The sequence below is a fragment of the Chrysochloris asiatica genome, unplaced genomic scaffold, assembly GCF_000296735.1.
Source record: "Chrysochloris asiatica unplaced genomic scaffold, ChrAsi1.0 scaffold00003, whole genome shotgun sequence".
Taxonomy (NCBI): domain Eukaryota; kingdom Metazoa; phylum Chordata; class Mammalia; order Afrosoricida; family Chrysochloridae; genus Chrysochloris; species Chrysochloris asiatica.
Genome location: NW_006408521.1, coordinates 24,618,928 through 24,637,577, shown reverse-complemented (window position 1 = coordinate 24,637,577; position 18,650 = coordinate 24,618,928). Strand labels below are relative to the sequence as shown.

The 18,650-nt window shown below is 48.5% G+C and overlaps 1 protein-coding gene across 1 annotated transcript in view; it reads left to right on the top strand.

Annotated features, from left to right (window-relative positions):
- The window catches only part of HPS1 (Hermansky-Pudlak syndrome 1), a 35,651-nt gene that overhangs the window by 10,123 nt on the left and 6,878 nt on the right, over positions 1–18,650 (top strand). The window contains exons 2-14 of the mRNA XM_006831462.1: positions 3,911–4,048; positions 4,199–4,341; positions 5,321–5,429; positions 6,828–6,988; positions 7,355–7,457; positions 7,987–8,082; positions 8,209–8,278; positions 12,322–12,377; positions 13,532–13,699; positions 13,779–13,958; positions 15,170–15,231; positions 15,530–15,664; positions 15,751–15,816. Of these exons, the coding sequence (XP_006831525.1) occupies positions 3,911–4,048; positions 4,199–4,341; positions 5,321–5,429; positions 6,828–6,988; positions 7,355–7,457; positions 7,987–8,082; positions 8,209–8,278; positions 12,322–12,377; positions 13,532–13,699; positions 13,779–13,958; positions 15,170–15,231; positions 15,530–15,664; positions 15,751–15,816 (1,487 nt within the window). The remainder of the gene's footprint in view (positions 1–3,910; positions 4,049–4,198; positions 4,342–5,320; positions 5,430–6,827; positions 6,989–7,354; positions 7,458–7,986; positions 8,083–8,208; positions 8,279–12,321; positions 12,378–13,531; positions 13,700–13,778; positions 13,959–15,169; positions 15,232–15,529; positions 15,665–15,750; positions 15,817–18,650) is intronic.

The window sequence follows — 18,650 nt, the reverse complement described above, 5'->3', positions numbered from 1 at the left end:
TGCACAGTGATTTCTCAATGAAACGGGTCTAAGCCTCTGGCGCACTAAGCTTTACGAGGGCCGTGTGACTGTGAATTCCCACTTGGGAGGCTCAATTCTCGAGCTTCCCTTTCCCGATCCCTTTCCCGATCCCAGAGCCCCTACTCACGAGCACCGTCTCGCCACGCTGGCAAACCGGAACCCCCAGTGATTTATTTTTGAAGGATCCCTGGTGATGCTGTCATTACAGCACTCAACTGCTAACCAAGAGATCGGTGGTTTGAACCCACCAGCTGCTCTGTGGAAGAAAGTACCAGTGTGCGTCATAAAGATTTATAACCTTGAAACCCCAGGGGCATTTCTACCTTATCCTTTACAGTCTCTTTCAGTCTGCGTTGCATTTTGAGTTTTGTTTCTAGATTCATCTTGAATTTATTTTTCAGTGTTTTACCTAGGGATGCGGAAGACAGGGCTCTTGTCTTCCTGCAGACATGGGACCTAGTTCCCTCTGGAGGCCCTCCCTGCTCTCAGGAACCTAATCAGCAGTGGCACCAGCTCCACTCAGCTGGCCCATCCATCAGCCACAGCCCTGGGATTCCTGTCCCAGTCTTTAGGAGAAAAATGAGACATCCGAGACCATAGACATTCAAGTGGTTTTGGTTAAGATGAAAAACAGGTGTATGTCGGGCTCTGTTATTTTCAACCATCAGTACGTATGATTTTAGAATGAATACTTTTAAACTATTTCACTTCTAAAACTACTACTTGAACTAGATCAGTTTTTAAGAAGCAAGCCGTCTGGTGGGTCTTTTCTTCCTCTTGAAAATCTGGGAAAGGAATAAATTCCTGATTTTTCAGTTCCCTAATGACTAGTCTTGGACTCCGGGTGTGGCGCTGTAGGATCAGCATGGGACTGCAAACCAGAAAGTCAGCAGTTCAAACCCACCAGCTGCTCCTCGGGAGCCCTAGACAGGGTCCCTGTGAGTCCAAGTTGACTCAACAGAACTTAACAACAACAATGACTAGTCTCAAGGAAGACAGTCTTTCCAGTTTTATTTTTATGTGTACAAGACTTTTTTCTGATTATCAGTTGTTGTTTAGTGTTGTTGAATCTGTGCTGACTCATAGCAACCCTGTATGGAGTTTCCGAGGCTGCACATCTCTGTGGGCCGAGAGGCCTTCATCGTTCTCTCACAGAGCGGCTGGTGACCTCGTGGTTCGTAATCTAGTGATTATCCTACAGAGCCAACACGTTCCCTCTGACTGTAAGCAATAGGAGTTAATTGTCGATAATTTTAAAATATAAAGGAATAGTTTTTAAAAGATTAATAATTTCACTACTCCGAGCTATTAGCTCTAAAATATACTTCCCTCGGGTCTTTATTTTTTTATGTGTGTAGTTGGGATCATTCCACAGTTACAGTTTTCTTTCCTTTTTTCCCTACGTATATCGGAAACTTCCGTTTTGTTAAAGAGTCTTAAAAGCGTAATTCTTAATGGCAGCCTGGTATTCCAGCTTGAGAATGAATGCACTATCGCTTGTTTGTTTTGTTTTTTTACCCATTTCCCTAATACTAGACATGTGTTGCCAGGGTAGGTGCAGTGGTGACGTAGTCAGCTGTTAACTGAAAAGTTGCCAGTTCTCTGTCCTGTAGAGTTGGGATTTGTACATTTACATATTTAAATTGCTTTCCATTTGCAGTAGCTAATGTTAGTGTTGTTGTTGTTGTTGTTAAGTGCCATCGAGTTGGTTCCGACCTATAGCGTAGTGGTTACTAATTGGGCTGCGAACTGCAAGGTCAACAATTCGAAACTACCAGCTGTTCCATGGGAGAAAGATGAGGCTTTCTGCTCCCATAAAGATTTACAGCCTCGGAAACCCTATGCAGGGTCACTATGAGTTGGAACCGACTCCATGGCACATAGCAACAACAACAACAAATTGTTGTATGGCTCAAAATACTGAGTCATAAACCATGCTGTTGTTATTAAGTGCCGTGGAGTTGGTTTCAACTCACAGTGACCCTGTGTAGGGTTTGCAAGGAGCAGCTGATAGGTTTGAACCACTGACGTTGTGATTAGCAGTCCGGTACTTATCCTATAGCACCACACCAGGGCTCTACATTATAAATCCTCCAAGTAACAGATATCCTTTACATCTGTCTACATCAGATATTTCTACCCTTCCACTCCCAAAACTTCCTTGCTCCACGGACAGAAAAAGCTTCTTTTAAAATGCATTGCCTTGTACAATCTTGATTCTCAAGTGACTTTTCTATTAATAGAATTTGTCTGAAGAGTTTCAAAGACATTGTGATGTGTTTTTGCCTTTATGGAGGGATAGTCATTCAACACATATTAGTTGAGCACCTACTGTGTGCTAGCCTCTGGGGATACATACAGGGAACCAGACAGCAAGTAAATTCCATGAGTTTAGGAAATGGTGAATGAGCTGAAGAAACCAAAGGGCATAAGATAGGGAGAGGCTTGCAGGTGACCCGAGGGTGGTCAGGAAAGGAGGCCTGTGTTCGGGGACCTACATGATCAGAAGGAAGCACCAAGTTCAAGGCCTTAACTGATGAACTCTGCTAGCAAGACACAAACCATGGTTCCTGAATGTGAGAACCTCGCCAAGAAAATACATGCCGCAGTGCTCTGCCCCACCATATTTTGTTGTTGTTGTTGTTAAGTGCCATCGAGTCGGGTCTGACCCATAGCGACCCTGTACAGGGTTTCCGAGGGTGTAAATGTTTACGGGAGTAGAAAGCCTCATCTTTCTCCCGAGGAGCGGCTGGTAGTTTCGAACCGCTGACCTTAAGGTTCGCAGCCCGATTCGTAACCACTACGCTACCAGAGCTCCTTGCCCCTGACCAGTTGCCTATTTTTCTTTTCAAGACCAAGTCTTACTCAGCTCCTTGTAGATTTTACGAGCTCTTTGTTAGAGCTCTGCTTTCTCAATATTTCATTCGAGGCTCCCAAAATCAGTTTGGGACCAGTCAGCTGTCTCCTGTTCCAATATTGAGAATGTGAGTGGTAACAGTTCTGCTGGCTCTCTGTTATTTTTATTCACAGATTTTAACAGATAGGTGCAGTTCTCGTTTTTTGTTTGTTTGGTTTTTTGCTTATGTATTTATCCCTTTCTTTAGACACCAGAGAGAATAAAAAAGGGAAGGTATTACAAAAGTAAATGCATACTCGTTATGGAAAACAGGAAAAGTTAGAAAACTATAAAATAGTGGCAGGGAAAATTGCCTATGGTCAATCTTGCCAGAAGCAATAACTTTCACAGTGTTGACGTCTTTTATATTACTTCTGTACTTTTATTTTTCCCGAAGCATTTTTAAAAACAGCGCATTGACAGCCATTTTTTTAATGGGACGTATCAGAGGAATTTTCCATGTCACTGAAAATGCTCTCATATTTTAAGTGGCTGTAGACTCGTCCATCATTTAAATATACTGTCATTTATTTGAGTCCCTGGTATTGGATATTTACATTTGTGACAGTTGTTTGCTTTGTAGATTACACTGTAGTGAACATCTTTGTGCATGAGTCAATTGCCCTATGTAGTTTACTGCAACAAGCCTGGGTATTTCACACACTTGGTTCAGAGGACATACATCCTTAAAGTTCGCCAGTTCTCAATTAAATGCCTCCACATTCTACTATGAAAACATGGCCCAGTCTCTTAATATTTTTCATTTATTCTCAGAGCACAGTTAGCTGGCTGACCCTCACCAGTCTTCCTAGTCCCTACCCACCGTGCTGGGGACAGTCTTTCTTTGTCAACTTCCCTGTCAGGGCAGCGATACCCCCCAAGACTGGTCGAAAACTATGGGTCCTTTTAATGGCAAGGCTTGCGCTTCATCCTTCTCTTGGTCCTGGGTGTCCAGCACATACGGAGCAGGATCCTTTTCTTCTCCTCCTGCAGCTCCCTGCCCTGGAGGACAGACTCAGCACCCTGCTGGCCCCGGTCATCATTTCCACTACCACCATGCTGGAGAAGCTCACAGACACCTATACCTGCTTCTCAACGGAAAATGGCAACCACCTGTATGTCCTCCACCTGGTGAGCCCCCTGGGGAGGTCCTTTGGACGGCAGGAATCGCATCTCCTCAGAATCCACTGGGGCCCCAACTCTCTGTATTGTCCCCAGGGGTCAGGGTAGGTGAAGGGAGGCCTCTGGGGTTGGCTGCCATTGACCCGGCTGTGCCTACAGTTTGGAGACTGCCTGTTCATTGCCATCAATGGAGACCACACAGAGAGCGAAGCGGACTTGCGGCGGAAGCTGTGCGTGTTCAAGTACTTGCTTGAGCTGCACTTTGGGCTGGTTACTGTGGACGGCCAGCTTATCCGAAAAGAGTGAGTTTTCATAACTGGCCGCCTCTGTGCCTTTTGCTGAGTGCCCAGGCAGCACGGCATCAGCCTGGGTAAGGCGGCTGTCCCACCCTCTGCCTAGCCTTGTCCCTGGTTCACAGAAGCAGCGCTTAAGGAGCCTTGGAGATTGTTTGGCCCAACCCTGTCATTTTACAGATGGGAACACTGAGGGCAGAGAATTCAAATGACTTGCCCAGGGCCATCAACTGGTTGGTGGCTACACCCAGCTTAGAAATCAGAGCTGGGGAACCCGAGTCCAGTACTCCGAGTCCCCCTCAGTCATCTGTCATCACAGATCCTGCTGAGCTAGTCCCCTCCAGCTTCTCAAAGATGCTTTAGACTTCCCTTCCAGAAATTCACCTGTCCACGCACACGACACATGACCTGTGACCACCTTCGGAGGGGTCAGACCCCTCGTAGCCATCTCTGGGCTTGCAGTGAAGAGCCCAGTGAAGGACAATGATGTTCAGAACATCCACCCTGTTGGAATGTGGACTCAGAAGAAAGACTTGTGGGGGTACCGTCACTTTGAGTCTCAGGTTGAATTGGGAAGTTATAGCATCGAAAGTTCTGGGCCTCTTGAGATGGAGAGATGTGAGCAAACGTCCATATCCAACTGGCAAACAGCCTTTCAGGACCCCTTCCCAGTAGGCGATACCTTCAGTACAAGCTCTGGCTGCCCCCTGGGCATGACCCTGAGAAACAGACCAGGGGAGGAGTGAGAGGTGCAGAGCCAGCCCCGCCTCCTGTCCTAAGTCTGGGCATGGAGACTGAGAAGTTAGTGGCTCGCAGACCCCTGGTTCTGTGCTCCTTTGCCTTCACTCCACGGCATCTTTGGTGACTCGTAGGCTCCCCTGGGCTTTCTCGGCTCTGTAGGTAACATGGGATTAGGAGTACGTGGGCTGCGGCTGAGAGGGACCAGCATTCTCATGGGCTTTCCTGTTCTCTTGGGCTCTGCCCCCAGACTGCGTCCCCCAGACCTGGAGCGGCGTCGCCAGGTGTGGAAGCGTTTCCAGAGTTTGCTGTCAACTGCCAGCCGACTTTGGGAACAGGAGCAATGCTTTGCTGTGGAGGTGACAACCGGGAGTGGGAGCCCTTAGGCTATGTGAGTGTCAGGTCACAGGGGCATCCGGCTTTAAGACCGTATTTTGGGCCCTAATGAGTAAGGACACAGACTGACCCTAAAATTCCTATCTTCCAAGAGAATTGCTCTTTCTGGCCACGTGGTACTTGGAATACTCTGACAGGCTCTTCCCCAAGGAGGCCTCTAGGTCCTGGATAAAAACCTTCTCAGTGCACACTTTTGGGGTTGTCAATAACAAATCTCAGAAGACGGCTCCCTCAGTAGTCCTCCCTCCGCTTACAGAAAATCAAATGCGTAGGTGCCATATTAGATTTCTCTTCAAAATCCATGTGGCAGCGATGATGAAGTAGTCACGTCTCTCTCGGGTTATCAGGAAATGCTTCCAGTAGGAGGTGACCTAACGCAGTTAAGATCCAAACCCCTTCCTATGCCTCCCAGGCCCTGTGTGATCTGGCTTCTGCCTGTCTGATTCCAGCAGCATCTCTTGCCTGTCTTCCCCTCACTCACTATGCACCGGTCACGTGGGACTTCTTTTCGTTTTATCAATTTCATAACATATGTCCACTGTGTTAGCCCCTTAGCCACTAGTTAACATGTGACTGGTGAATTTCAAGCCACAGTTTATACATAGCCTGTCTAAATTGAGTTGTGCTCTTCAGTATAAAATACATACTAGGTTTTTATGACTACAAAAAAAATATCAAAAGTATCTCAATGTTTGTTGAAATGATAATATTTTCAGTATATTTGGTAAAGTGAAAAAGACACGAGTAAAAGTAGTGTCACCTGTTTCTTTTGATTTGGCTAATGCGCTAGAAACCTGTAAGTTATGTCTAGGACTTGCCTTACTTTTCAGTTGGACCACACTGCCTTCCTTTGCATATACAGCTCTCTCCCTCTCCTGCTTTCTCATTCTCTATATAGCACTTTAAAAGGTCACCTCCTCAGGGACACCTCTTAGACCATCTGACCTGACGTCAGTTTCTGTCATTTTTCTCTAGTTGAGTTTTTTCCTACAGTTCTGTCGATTCAACAGAACTGCTCCTCAGGGTTTCAAAAGCTATAAATCTTTACTGGAGCAGGCAGTTTCATCTTTCTCCTGCGGAGCGGCTGGTAGGCTTGAACTGCTTACCTGGAGGGTAGCAGACCAGTGCTTAACCCATGGCACCACCAGGGCACTTATTGTGTCCATCTCCTTGTCTGCCTGTCTGTGTTCTCCACTTGAGTTAGCTGTGACAAGAATGTAAGCCTGACGAAGGCAGGGCCCCTATGGTCTTAGTCTCTCTGTGTGAGCTCAGTCTGGACGGAATGGCCGATTGGTGCAGGGCCTAGAGCAGGGAGAGGGTGGTCAGTGACATGGCTTTCTGTCCTGCATGCCGACGGCCAGGCTGTGGAGCGGCTGATCCACCCCCAGCTCTGTGCGCTGTGCATAGAGGCGCTGGAGCGGCATGTCATCCAGGCTGCCAACAGGAGCCCCAGGCGGGCCGGCGAGGAGGCCCTGCATGCCTTTCTGCTAGTACACTCCAAGCTGCTGGCCTTCTACTCCAGGTGAGCTGTGTCCCCTTCCTGGTCTCTCACTCCTCCCTTCTTGTCCCCTCTACCCAAAAACACCAGCACCCCCACCAAGCGCCTCAGGACCTGTCTCCCCCAGATCCTTCACCTTCATTCACCCTCTTGACTCTCCCTGAAGCTTCCTCTCTTGCAATTACTGGTCCTCGCTTGTTTCCTGTTGATAAGTTTTTTCAACACAAGTTTTATTTTCAAAATTGATGGATTAAATTGTATTAATACCTTGCCTTTCTCCAAAAAGGATTATGTTCTCTGACCTATTTGTAAACTCCTTGAGGGTGGGGGTCCTGGCTTTCGCCTCCTCAGGTCACCCGGTTTGCTGACTCGCTGCTCCTCTGTGTACAGCCACACTGCCAGCTCGCTGCGCCCCACAGACCTCCTGGCCCTCATCCTGCTGGTCCAAGATCTCTACCCCAGCGAGAGCACGGCCGAGGCTGAGGACGCACAGGTCTTGGGCGGCTCCTGGGCCTGTGGTGGGGCACAGCCTCACCCTCTGCTTTCAGATGTGAAGGGGATTCAGGCATGCTTGTAATGTAGGGGGCTTAAAGGGCAGATCGGGGAGTCAGGCAGTGCCGCTCTGAGCCTCAGTTCCCATATCTGTACAGTGGGAAAAATTCGGCATTTCCCTCTCAGGGTTCTCATGAGGAATAAAGGGGGTGACTCACTTAGAGCCCAGCATTGCTGGGGTCAGGTGTGTGGGGTGGGGAAGATGTAGGAACACTCAGTGTGAGCCATCACCATGGCCCTGGGCATCTTTGTCAGCTGGGCTTTCTGGAATCAGGATTCTGGAGAAAGAATTAGCTTTGTAGTGTAAAGACCCCGAAAGGGTGAGGCTCACACAAAGGCTGCGCAGTGAAGCAGGGCAGAGGTGAGGAATGAGGAGCCCCTGCCCAGCTCAGCTCTGAGGTGTCTCTGTGCAGTGATGTGGACAGGCCAGGTCACATGGCTCTAGCACGCTCCTCCCCCGCCCCCCACAGGCTTCCCCACTGAGGCTCCACCACAGCCCGAGCATCCCCGTGGAGCAGCCATCGAGCCCTGGAGCCCCACATGCACTCCGGAGTTCTGCAGAGACGGTGTGTGCTGTGTACAGCTGGACAGGAGGACAGGGGTCCACCTCACGCGTGTGACAGGGTCCTGGGTGGAGCCAGCCGTATGATCCACTCCAAATCCTTGACCTGAGCTTCTCTCTTCTCCCACAGGAGACAGACAGCATCTCCCTCCCCGAGGAGTACTTCACACCAGCTCCTTCTCCTGGCGAGCAGAGCTCAGGTGAGGTCAGATGCCAGTCAGCAGCCCCTGGGATATCTGTCTTGGGGTTCACTGGACCTTATTATGCCCTGGGCACAAGTATGCAAATTCTCCCGGTGCACAGGATGCGGACTCCAGCTTCTGCTCTCTCTTCCCTACTTCATTGTTGCTGTAAGTTTAGCCATTGAGTCAGTTCGTACTCATAGTGACCTGGTATAGTGTTTCTGGGGAGCGGCTGGTAGACTTGAACCACTGACCTTTCAGTTAGCAGTCCAGCACTCATCCCACAGTGCCATACCAGGACTCCATCTTCCCTGCTAGCACCAGCTTAAATGCAAGGACTGTTAAGACCTCTTGGGTGCTTCCTAAGGCTTTTAATGAGAAATTGATTTCATTTTAAAATTCACCCATCACGTGTTTTCCCTGCCTCATCTTCCTTTTTTTGGCAATTAATAGGTAAAATTAAGTAATAATCATTTTATTTAAAGTCTAGACTATATTTAAAAAATAATTAAAAAAAAAAAAAAGAATATACAGTCTCTAGTTTATACCTTGAGAGCCCTGGTGGGTCTGTAGTTAAACCTCCACTTGGCACGAAAGGTTGGCTGGTCAACCTCATCTGCCATTCTGCAGGAGAGAAAGGTGGCAGCCTGATCCATAAAGATCAGCAGTCTTGGAAACCCTGTGGGGCAGTTCTGACTGTGTTCTGATTTAACAGCTCTGGGTTATAGTCTGGATTTCCAGAATATATGGGTAAACACTAAAAGGAAATTTAAAATTTATACACACGTTATTAACAACAAGTAGCCGTCACTTAGGAAATCGATAAACACCACTGTGTTGTTGTTAAATGCTGTTGAGTTGGTTCCAACGCATAACAACCCTGTATAGGGTTTCCAAAGAGCAGCTGGTGAGTTTGAACTGCTGACCTTGTGGCTCAGACAGACCTTGTGGTCCAGTGCTTATCCCATAGCCTGAATGAACAGGCTGGGAGAAAGGACAGATTATATGCATCATCTAGCAGAGGAAGGTGACCAGGGTTTGAGGAGTAGGACATCTTGGGGGCTGAGTTTTGAAAGGATATACTGTGTGGCTCCCTTAAACCAGTGGTTTCAACCCTGTGCATTGGAATCACCCAGAGAGATTCAGGCAGTCCAGATCAGTTGTAGTTGCAGGACCTGGGACCCAGGTATGAATACTCTTGAAATTCCACCTGGCAAGTCCACTATGTAGCCAGTTGTGACCTGCCTGTGTGCCAACTTGGGCTACCGCTGCAGTTCAGCTAACCCAGCAAGCATTAGAAATACAGGCAACCCCCGGGTAATGAACAAGATCAGTTCCCAGCTGTGTCTCTAAGTCGACTTTGTAGGTCAGTCAGAACAGGTGCCTATGGTTTTTATTTAGCCTGACTTTAGCACAGGAAAAGGAGCCCTGGTGGTGCTGTAGGATAAGCACTGGACTGCTAACCACAAGGTCGGCAGTTCAAACCCACCAAGTGCTCCTCTGGAGAAAGATGAGGCTTTCCACTCCCGTAAAGATTTACAACCTGGAAAGATTTGTTGGCTATGGACCGGAGTTGATGGCAGTGAGTTTGGTGTTTTGGTTTTAGTGCAAGAAAAGACTCCGCCTTTTGAGTAGTTTCATAGTGGCACGTGCAACAAGTGAATGTGATTGTGTTGAAGAATTTGTTGAGAGTAGGGGTTAGTTCAGTTGTTTCAAAGTGAAGGCCAATTTACATAACATTAAAGGCCAAGTACAGTTGTCCATAAGTCAGACGCTCTTAACCCAGGGACTTAATGTACCAAAGCTGGGCCTGTGTCCAGAGGTTCTCACTGGACTGCTGTGGAGTATAGTCTGGACATTAAGCGTTTTAAAGGTCCCCAAATAGTCCTGGGATAATGCGCTGGACTGCAAGTTCGGTTTGAACCTCAGGGTCCGCAGTTCAAACTCCTCGGAAACCCTTTAAAGGGTCCCTATGAATGAGAACCAACTCGACAGCACTTAATAACAACAGCAAAAATGGTTCTCATGTGCAGCCAAAGGTGGAAAACCGCTGGGCTAGATGCTCTTAACTTGCAGTCCATGGATGGGCTTCAGGGAGCCTGAGATGCCCTGCCAACTCATACATCCTTGCCTATCTCTTTCCCCAGTTCTGCAGTTTCTTCCTCCTGCCGCTTCCTGTCCTCATTCATCACTCTCATCCCCACCCCGCCCCGAGGTTGGCCTCCTCTGCCTCTAAGCTGTAAATAATGTCATCGCAGAGTGCTGAAATTCACAACTTAGAAATGGTATGAGCTGCATGTTTCCCCAGAGAACCATAGTTTTCAGCGATGGTTATTTACAATAAAATATAAGAGAACAATATTATTACAAGCCTGTAATAGTTCACATATATAGTGGGTCCAGTAGGTTTTCATGAGCTATGTTGTTGTTAAGTGTTGTCGAGCCGTTCCTACTCACAGCAACCTCGTAAAGGGTTTCCGAGGAGGGTTTGAACTGCCAGCATTGCACTTAGCAGTCCAGTGCTTGATCTGCAGCACCACGCAGGGAAATGAAACTTAATCCTTAGAACATAGTAGGTGCTTAGTAAAGGTCTGCTCGTAGAATGAATCAGTGCAGAAGTGAAGACTCTGCGCGGCCTGTTAGGTGGTCCTCTGTTAACACTCCACTGCGCAGTCCCTGAAGGAAACCTGGAGGCACTGTGGTATGCTTACGTGCTACCTGAAATGTCAGTGGTTTAAACCCACCAGCTGTTCCATGGGAGAAAGATGTGCCAATCTGCTCCCTTAATGATTTTGCAGCCATGGAAACCTGATGGGGCCATCCTGTTCTGTCCTGTACAGCCGCTGTGAGTCGACATCAACTGGAAGGCAGTGGTACAGGATTGAATCCCTGTGTGCACAAATGCTTAATGCACTTAGCTGGTAGCCAACAGGGTGGCAGTTGTCTCCCACTGATATTAGAAGAAAGGGCTGATTTTTTTCAGAAAACCCAGGCATTATATGTTTTTGCATACCATGCAAACTATACTAAATTTTTTCATAAGCAAACTATACTGATGTTTTTTTGTATGTTGATAACTTCAATTTCAGTTTGTTTTTTGTCCATTGAATTTAATGTTAAGCCTTTGACTTGGTGCCTGCTGACATGAAGACTGGCTCCTAGCACAGACCCTCCCGAGCCTACCCTAGAATTTCAGAGCAGTCCCTTGTCCCAGCATGATCCCTTCCCTGCTCTGCATGTCGCCTTCTCCAATGCAGAAAGAAATGACTTTTTCTGTCCCAAAAAAAGCCCTCCCCAGGGTGGCCGGGCCCCAGCCCAGGAGGTGCACAGATGTGTGCACTCTGGGCCAGAAAGGCCACACAGGTGGGTGAGGATGGTGTACCCCAGCCTTGAGCATTTCTCCCCACCATGTGGCTGGCGGCCTTGGAAACCGTATACAGGTCGCTTTGAGTTGGAACTGACTGGAAGGCACTTAGCAACAGCAACAAGTGTGAGCGTGAACGAGACCAAAATTCACTCCTGGAAATGTCCCAACTTGCAGGGTTATGCATGGGCATGCTATGTGGAAGCTTATTTTTTACATCATTTCTTCATTTCCTCCTGTTACGTGGGTGTACGCGTTATTTATGTAGGCACAGTATTTGCCAAAAAGAGAAAACCTGGTGCTTCTGAAAAATCAGCCGTTGAAAGCCTACAGAGCACAAGACTAACACACACACTACCCCACTCTGAGCCAGCATCCCCTACTGGTGTTACAGCCAGGGAGACTTGGAACCGGGAGGACATAGGTATCAAGGCAGGGGTGCTGAGGGAATGGCGGCACCCCCTCCCCCCACCGCCCATTTCCAATTACATTGTCAGGAGCTCGATTCCCAGCCTCTCTTCCCCAGACCCAGCCGCCTCACCCTGACTGTTACCTGGAGGTTTCCCTAGCTCAGTGCAGGGTGGGCAAGGCTGTACCCTGCCTGCTGCATCCTGACTAACTGACAGGGGAAGCCTCATCTCCACCCTCCCCTTTCTGACACCCCAATGTTTGTATTGTCTTTGCTTGTGGTCTGCAGGTAGCACCGTCTGGCTGGAAGAAGGTACCCCACCCACTGATGTCGCCCTGATCCCGGTGAGTGTCCCTGCGGGGAGTGGGCCCTGCCCTGGCTCCTCTGAGAGGCTGCAAACTGAAAGACTAGGCTTCCCCTCCAGGGGGCTCCACCAGGCCAGCTTCCTCCCAAGGGTGGCCTTACCCCTCAACTCCTGATAAATCCTTCCTCACTAGTCTTAAGAGTGTAAGAAAGTCTAGCTTGATTTTTACTGTTTTTGTAAATGAAAAAGTTAATGTCATTTTGTCGTTGGAGAAAAATGAGAAACTATAAAAGTAAAGAAGGGAAAAGATAGTAATAATTCCTCTCAATCCCACCCCCACATGTTAGCCACTGAATATTGTTGGGTGTTGCCGCCAGATAGTTGTTCCTACAATTTTTCTATGTACTCTTTTTTTTCGCCAGATTTGGATCATAATGAAATTCATAATACTTCTCTCTTTAGTCATATTTCCATTTACTAAGTGTTCTTCAACCAGATGGTTTTCAGTGATTGTCCACTAGTCCATCACATGGGCAGGCTACTTTGTTAACAAGTCCCCAGAGTTGAGTAGAACATTGTGTTCAGGCTCTTTATGGCACATAACACATCAGTGACATCCTTATATGGACATTTTGTACCATCTTAATTTTCTTGACCCTCTCGTTTTCCCCACTAAGAAGACTTTCGTACTCAGAGCCCCTCCTAAAGCTGGGGTCTGCTCCGTTAGTCACTTTTGTCTCTGATTCCCAAGTGGACAATGTGAATGGCTCCCAGGATGTTCTGAGAGTGATTGAAACAACAGAACATTCTTCAAATACTTTCATCGCATCTCCTCGGAATCCCTCATTACATCTCCGAAGACCTCGTCTTCCCAGTCCACTAATATCTGTCTGTCCTCCCTGTTCAGTCTCTTCTCTACCACCTGCCCCCAGCTCCTGTACTGTGTACCCCACTTGGCATCCACTCCTGACTCTGAGGCAGAAAGGCCTACAAACAGCTCAGAGCAACTGGAGCAGAGCTGGGGCAGCTTGGGTGTTGCAGTAACATGTGGGGAGTTTTGTAAATTCTGTATTCTGCCGTGGTTCACAGGAGGATAGCAAACGGGCAACCGTGAGTGGGTCAGACTTGGGAAGGAGGCTAGGTGGCTCTGCCATCCCCACCTAGTGCTCCCTAACAGCTGCTCCTTCCTCCTAGGAGGCCAAGGGCACTCAGCAGACACAGAGTCCTCACTCCCCAGCAGCATCCAGCCCTAGAAGGATTTTCCTGGACGCTGCTGTGAAGGAGAGCTACTGCCCCTTGGTGCCCCACACCCTGTACTGCCTGCCCCTGTGGCCGAGCATCAACATGGTACTTCTGACTAAGGTACCAGGGCCTTCGCCATCCCGGGCGACCCCAGGGCCTGATCGCCTGCTCCACTGGCTGGGTTTTGTTTTGTTCATAGAGTCCTGGTGCCCCCCTGGCCCTGGCCCTATACCAGCTCCTAGATGGGTTTTCTCTATTGGAGAAGAAGCTGAAGGAGGGGCAGGAGGCTGGAGGCACCTTGCGGTCCCACCCCCTCATGGCAGACATACGCCAGAGGATGGACAAGTTTGTCAAGAGTCGAGGGGGCCAGGAGATTCAGGTGAGACCCAGAGCCCAGGACGTGCCCATCCGGGAGGAAAAGAGGCCCAGGTGAGGCAGCAGGCCCCTCGGGCCCAGATTTCAGACACCCTTCTTGTCTCCGCTGCTGGCTTCTGACGCTGTCTTCCTTATTATGAAAGGTGAATAACAAAGCCTTATGTTGCTGTTTGTTTTTGTCAAGTCCAGTCTGGCACTAGACGACCCCATATAGCGTAGAGCCGCTCCACAGGGTTTTCTTGGCTGTGATCTGAGACACAGAGCAGCAGGTCAGTGTTCACAGTGAAGCTGGGTGGGTTCTAACCACTAACCTCCAGGTTAGCAACTGAGCTCAAACCATTTGTGACATCTGGATGGCAAAACATTTTCACATGAGCTTGACAGCACACACACTAAATAAACCAGGACTTAGACTAAGATTACTGAGCTAGTGAACCTGAATCCTGTCTCTGGCCCAGTGAACGGGCATGTGGGGTGGACACAGACACACAAGGCGGAGTCGGCCCCCAGCTCAGAGCTGAGGAGATGAGACCAGCAGACAGAGTGGTAGTGAGTGTGTCACGTGAGCGCGTCACATGAGAATGTCACAGCACAGTCCAGATGGAAGCCTAGAACTCAGTCCAGAGAGCAGAAGGCAAAGCCCTTGAGGGTGGGGAGGCAGCATCTGTCCTTGGAGCTGGGGTCTGTCTGAGGACCTCCAAGGTCCTATGACCTCAGTCATGTGATCTGAAATGAAGGCAGGACTGGAGGAGGCCGAGCAAGCAGTGACAGCCATGTAGTTCTTTGAGGAGGCCGGCAGCTCCTTGTCTTGCAGGGCCTCAGGGCATCATTGCTCCTTAGGATTCAGAGTTCTCGCCCTCTGAGGAGACTCAGCTCAGGTTTCCAGTGCCTGGCAGGGATGCCAGCCCCCTGCTTATCCTCCCTGGAGGCATCGCAGCTGCCATTTCAAACAGTGAGCCCCAGAGTCCAGCAAACTCCTGGCTACCCAGGAATTCCTCTTTCAGTCTCAGTGACCAGTGTGCCATCTGCAGCAGAGGGCAGGGTGCCAGTGGGCTGCCGGAGAGGCCAGCTTGTGCCGAATGAAGGCTAACTCATGCTGAGCCTCAACACTATAGCAGCTGGGTGCTTGCTCAGCCCCGCATGGAGGGGGGCGGTCTCCCAGGGCCTCACTGAGGGCATATGATCAGGATGCTGCCCTGCCACCTGTCCTTACAGAGCACCTGGCTGGAGTTTAAGACCAAGGCCTTCTCCAGAAGTGAGCCAGGATCCTCCCGGGAGTAAGTAGCGGGGCCCTGAGGACAAGGGGCTGTTTCCCAGAGGCACCAAGCTCCCCCCACAGGATGGTCCAGGGAGAGAGACCTGTGGGGGCCTGAGGAGCGGGCTGTGTGGGCCTACTTTAGCATGTCCCTTCCTCTATCTGTAAAATGGTGATGTTGGACGTGCAAGGAGACATCATTCCACATGTGTGGAGCTGCACAGTGGGAAGAACGGGAGCCTTCCCGGTGCAGCTCTAACTCAGGGTACAGCAGCAGAGGTGGCCTTGTCCCACAGTGACACACCTGTCCCCTGGACCAGGCTGCTCCAGGTCTGCAGGAAGGTGAAGCGGCAGCTCTGTGCCATCTACCGCCTCAGCTTCCTGAATGCAGCGCCAGGCCAGGGCAGCCCCCACCTGCCCCAGCACCTGCTGGACCAAGCCCAGAAGCTCATGAGGTAAGTGGGGTGGGGCCACCTCACCGCCCAGGCAGGAGTGGGATGTGGCTGATGGTGACCCAGGCTTCCCCTGCTTACCTTGGCAGAGAGAAGCTGGCAGACTGGAAAGACTTCTTACTGGTGAAGAGCCGGCGGAACGTCACCATGGTGTCATATCCTGCTGCTCTGGCCCCAGACCCACCCAGAGAGGCTTCTGTGGCGGGGGTCCTTTCTGCCTGCTCTCTCTGAAGCAGGTCCCCCCCACCCCCAGCTTTTCTCAGGAGAAAATTAATAGAAGGTAGTCTCCTGGGATCCTTGTCTGTAGGGACACTTGAAGGCTGCTATACCAGAAACCATACCTACAAGCCTTGGAGCTGCTTGTCAGCGTTTCCCAGCCAGCAGTTTGCTTAGGTAGTGCTGGTAAACTTCCTGTGGCCTGGGGGTTTGAGACCAGCTCCTCTCCCCTCCCCAGAGCAGCACTGCACAGCTGAGGTTCTGTGAAGCCCTGCAGGCGTATCCCATTCCTCAAACCACTTCCGAGTTTATTTGACCCTTCTATCATGGAACATTCATTTTATTAAGTACTTATTTTCCACGGAACTGGCTGTCAAGCTGCTTGTCTTTAAAGAGCCAGGCCTCTAGTCCAGTAGGGCAGGTGGACAGGGTGCCAGAAGACCTCTCCCGGTCAGCCACTGCCCTTCCAGTTGGAAGTCTTCTGATGTGTAGCTGAAGGGTGGTAATGAATGAACTGTGGAGATTGGGTGACACGCATTGGCTGTGTGGCTGTCCAACACATCAGCCTTACAGCATGTGAGTCAAGCTCAGCTCGGGTTCTGACAGGGTCCAGAATTACCATGTTAAGTGTGCAGAGTTCAAGGATCTGTTGTACTTGGGTCTTGGGGCTCATCAAGGTTGGGAAGCTGGGAGGTTAGGTGGAATGGAACCCTCTGGGGAAGGACAGGTATGGCTTGTCCTGCCATGCTGACCCCACTGGCCAGCAGGAGTGGCAGCCTAAACCAAGAGCAGAGACTTGCCCTTCCTTTTGTTGCTGTTTGGTGCCTTTGAGTTGGTTCTGACTCAGTAACACCGTGCACAACAGGACAAAACACTGCCGGTCCTGAGCCAGCCTCACGGTTGTTACGTTTGAGCCCAATGTTGCTGCCACTGTGCCACTCTGTCTCATTGTGGTCTTCCTCTTTTTTGCTGACCTTCCACTTGATGTCCTTCTCCAGGGATTGGTCCTTTGTTACACCATGCCCAAAGTACGCAAGACAAGTCTTGCCAACCTCACTTCTAAGAAGCAATTTGGTTGTACTTTATGTTTGTTCTGGTAGTCCGTGGTACCTTCAGCATTCTTTGGCAACACCGTAATTCAAATGCATCCGTTTTCAATGGTCTTCCTCAGTCATTATCCAACTTACACATGCACGTGAGGTGATTGGAAATACCATGGCTTGGGTCAAGTGCACCTTAGTTCTCATAGTAACATCTCTGCTCTTTAACACTTTAAATAGGTCTTTAACTGCAGATTTGCTTAATGAAGTACATTCTTTGATTTCTTGACTGCCATTTCCAAGAGTGTTGAACGTCAGTCTTTTCTCCATTTATCATGATGGTATTTATTGGTCCAGTTGTTAAAATTTTCATTTTCTTTACATTGAAGTGCAGTCCATACTGGAGACTGTAGTCTTTAGTCTTTATCAGTAAGCATTTCAAGCCCTCTTCAATTCTAGTAAGCAAGGTTGTGTTATCTGCATATTGCAGGTTAATGAGTCTTTCTCTAATCCTGATGCCACGGTCTTCTTCCTGTAATTCAGTTTCCCGGTTTATATTTATTCAATGTACAGATTGAATAAATGCAGTGAAAGGATACAACCCGATGCACACCTTTCCTGATTTTAAACCATTCAGTATCCTCTTGTTCTGTTCTAACTACTGCCTCTTGATCTAGGTACAGGTTGCTCGTGAACACAATTTAATGTTCTGAAATTCACATTATTATTAATGTTATCCATAATTAATTATGAGTCACCCAGATTCTTTTGCATAGTCAATAAAGTACACATCAACATCTTTCTGGTATTCTCTGCTTTCAGCCAACATCCATCTGATGCCAGCAATGCTATCCCTCATTCCACATGCTCTTCTGAATCAGAAGTGAATTTCTGGCAGCTCCCTGGCAGTGTACTACTGTAACTGTTACTGACTTATCTTCTGTAAAATTTTACTCTCATAAGGTATTAACGATCGTTCAGTGATTTCCACATTCCACTGAGTCACTCTTCTTTGATACGGGCACACATGCACGGGCTACATCAGTTTGTTGAAAGATTTCCATTTTTATTCCATCAATTCTGCAAGCCTTGTTTTTTGTCATTGTCTTCAGTGCATCTTGGACTTCTCCCTTCAATACCATGGGTTCTTGATCATATGGTACCTCTTGAAATAGTTGAATGTCAGCCAATTCTGTTTGGTACAGAGACTCTGTGTATAACTCTGTATTCTCTCCATTTTCTTTTGATAATATCGTGCTCATAATCCTTCAGTATTGCAGCCCCTGGCTTGTATTTTTCCTTCAGTTCTTTCAGCTTGAAAAACAACAGTTTCCCTTTTGGTTTTCTAACTCCAGGTCTTCGTACAATCCATTATAGTACTTTACTTTGTCTTCTTGAGCTGCCCTTTAAAATTTTCTGTTCAGCCCCTTTTCTTCCAGTTGCGTTAGCTTCTCTACATTCAAGGGCAGATTTCAGAATCTTTTCTGGCATCCATTTTGTTTTTTTTCTTTCTTTCCTGTCTTGGTCTTTTCTTTCTAGTGACCTTTTGTTTTCTTCATGTATGATGTTCTTGATGTCATCCCACAACTTTTCTGGACTGTTATCAGTGTTCAGTGTGTCTGTCAAATCTGTTCTTGAGATGCCCTGTAAATACAAGTAGGGTATCTTCAAGGACATATTGTAGCTCTCATGGACATTTTCTTTGGCTTCAGCCTGGACTTGTTTATGAGCAA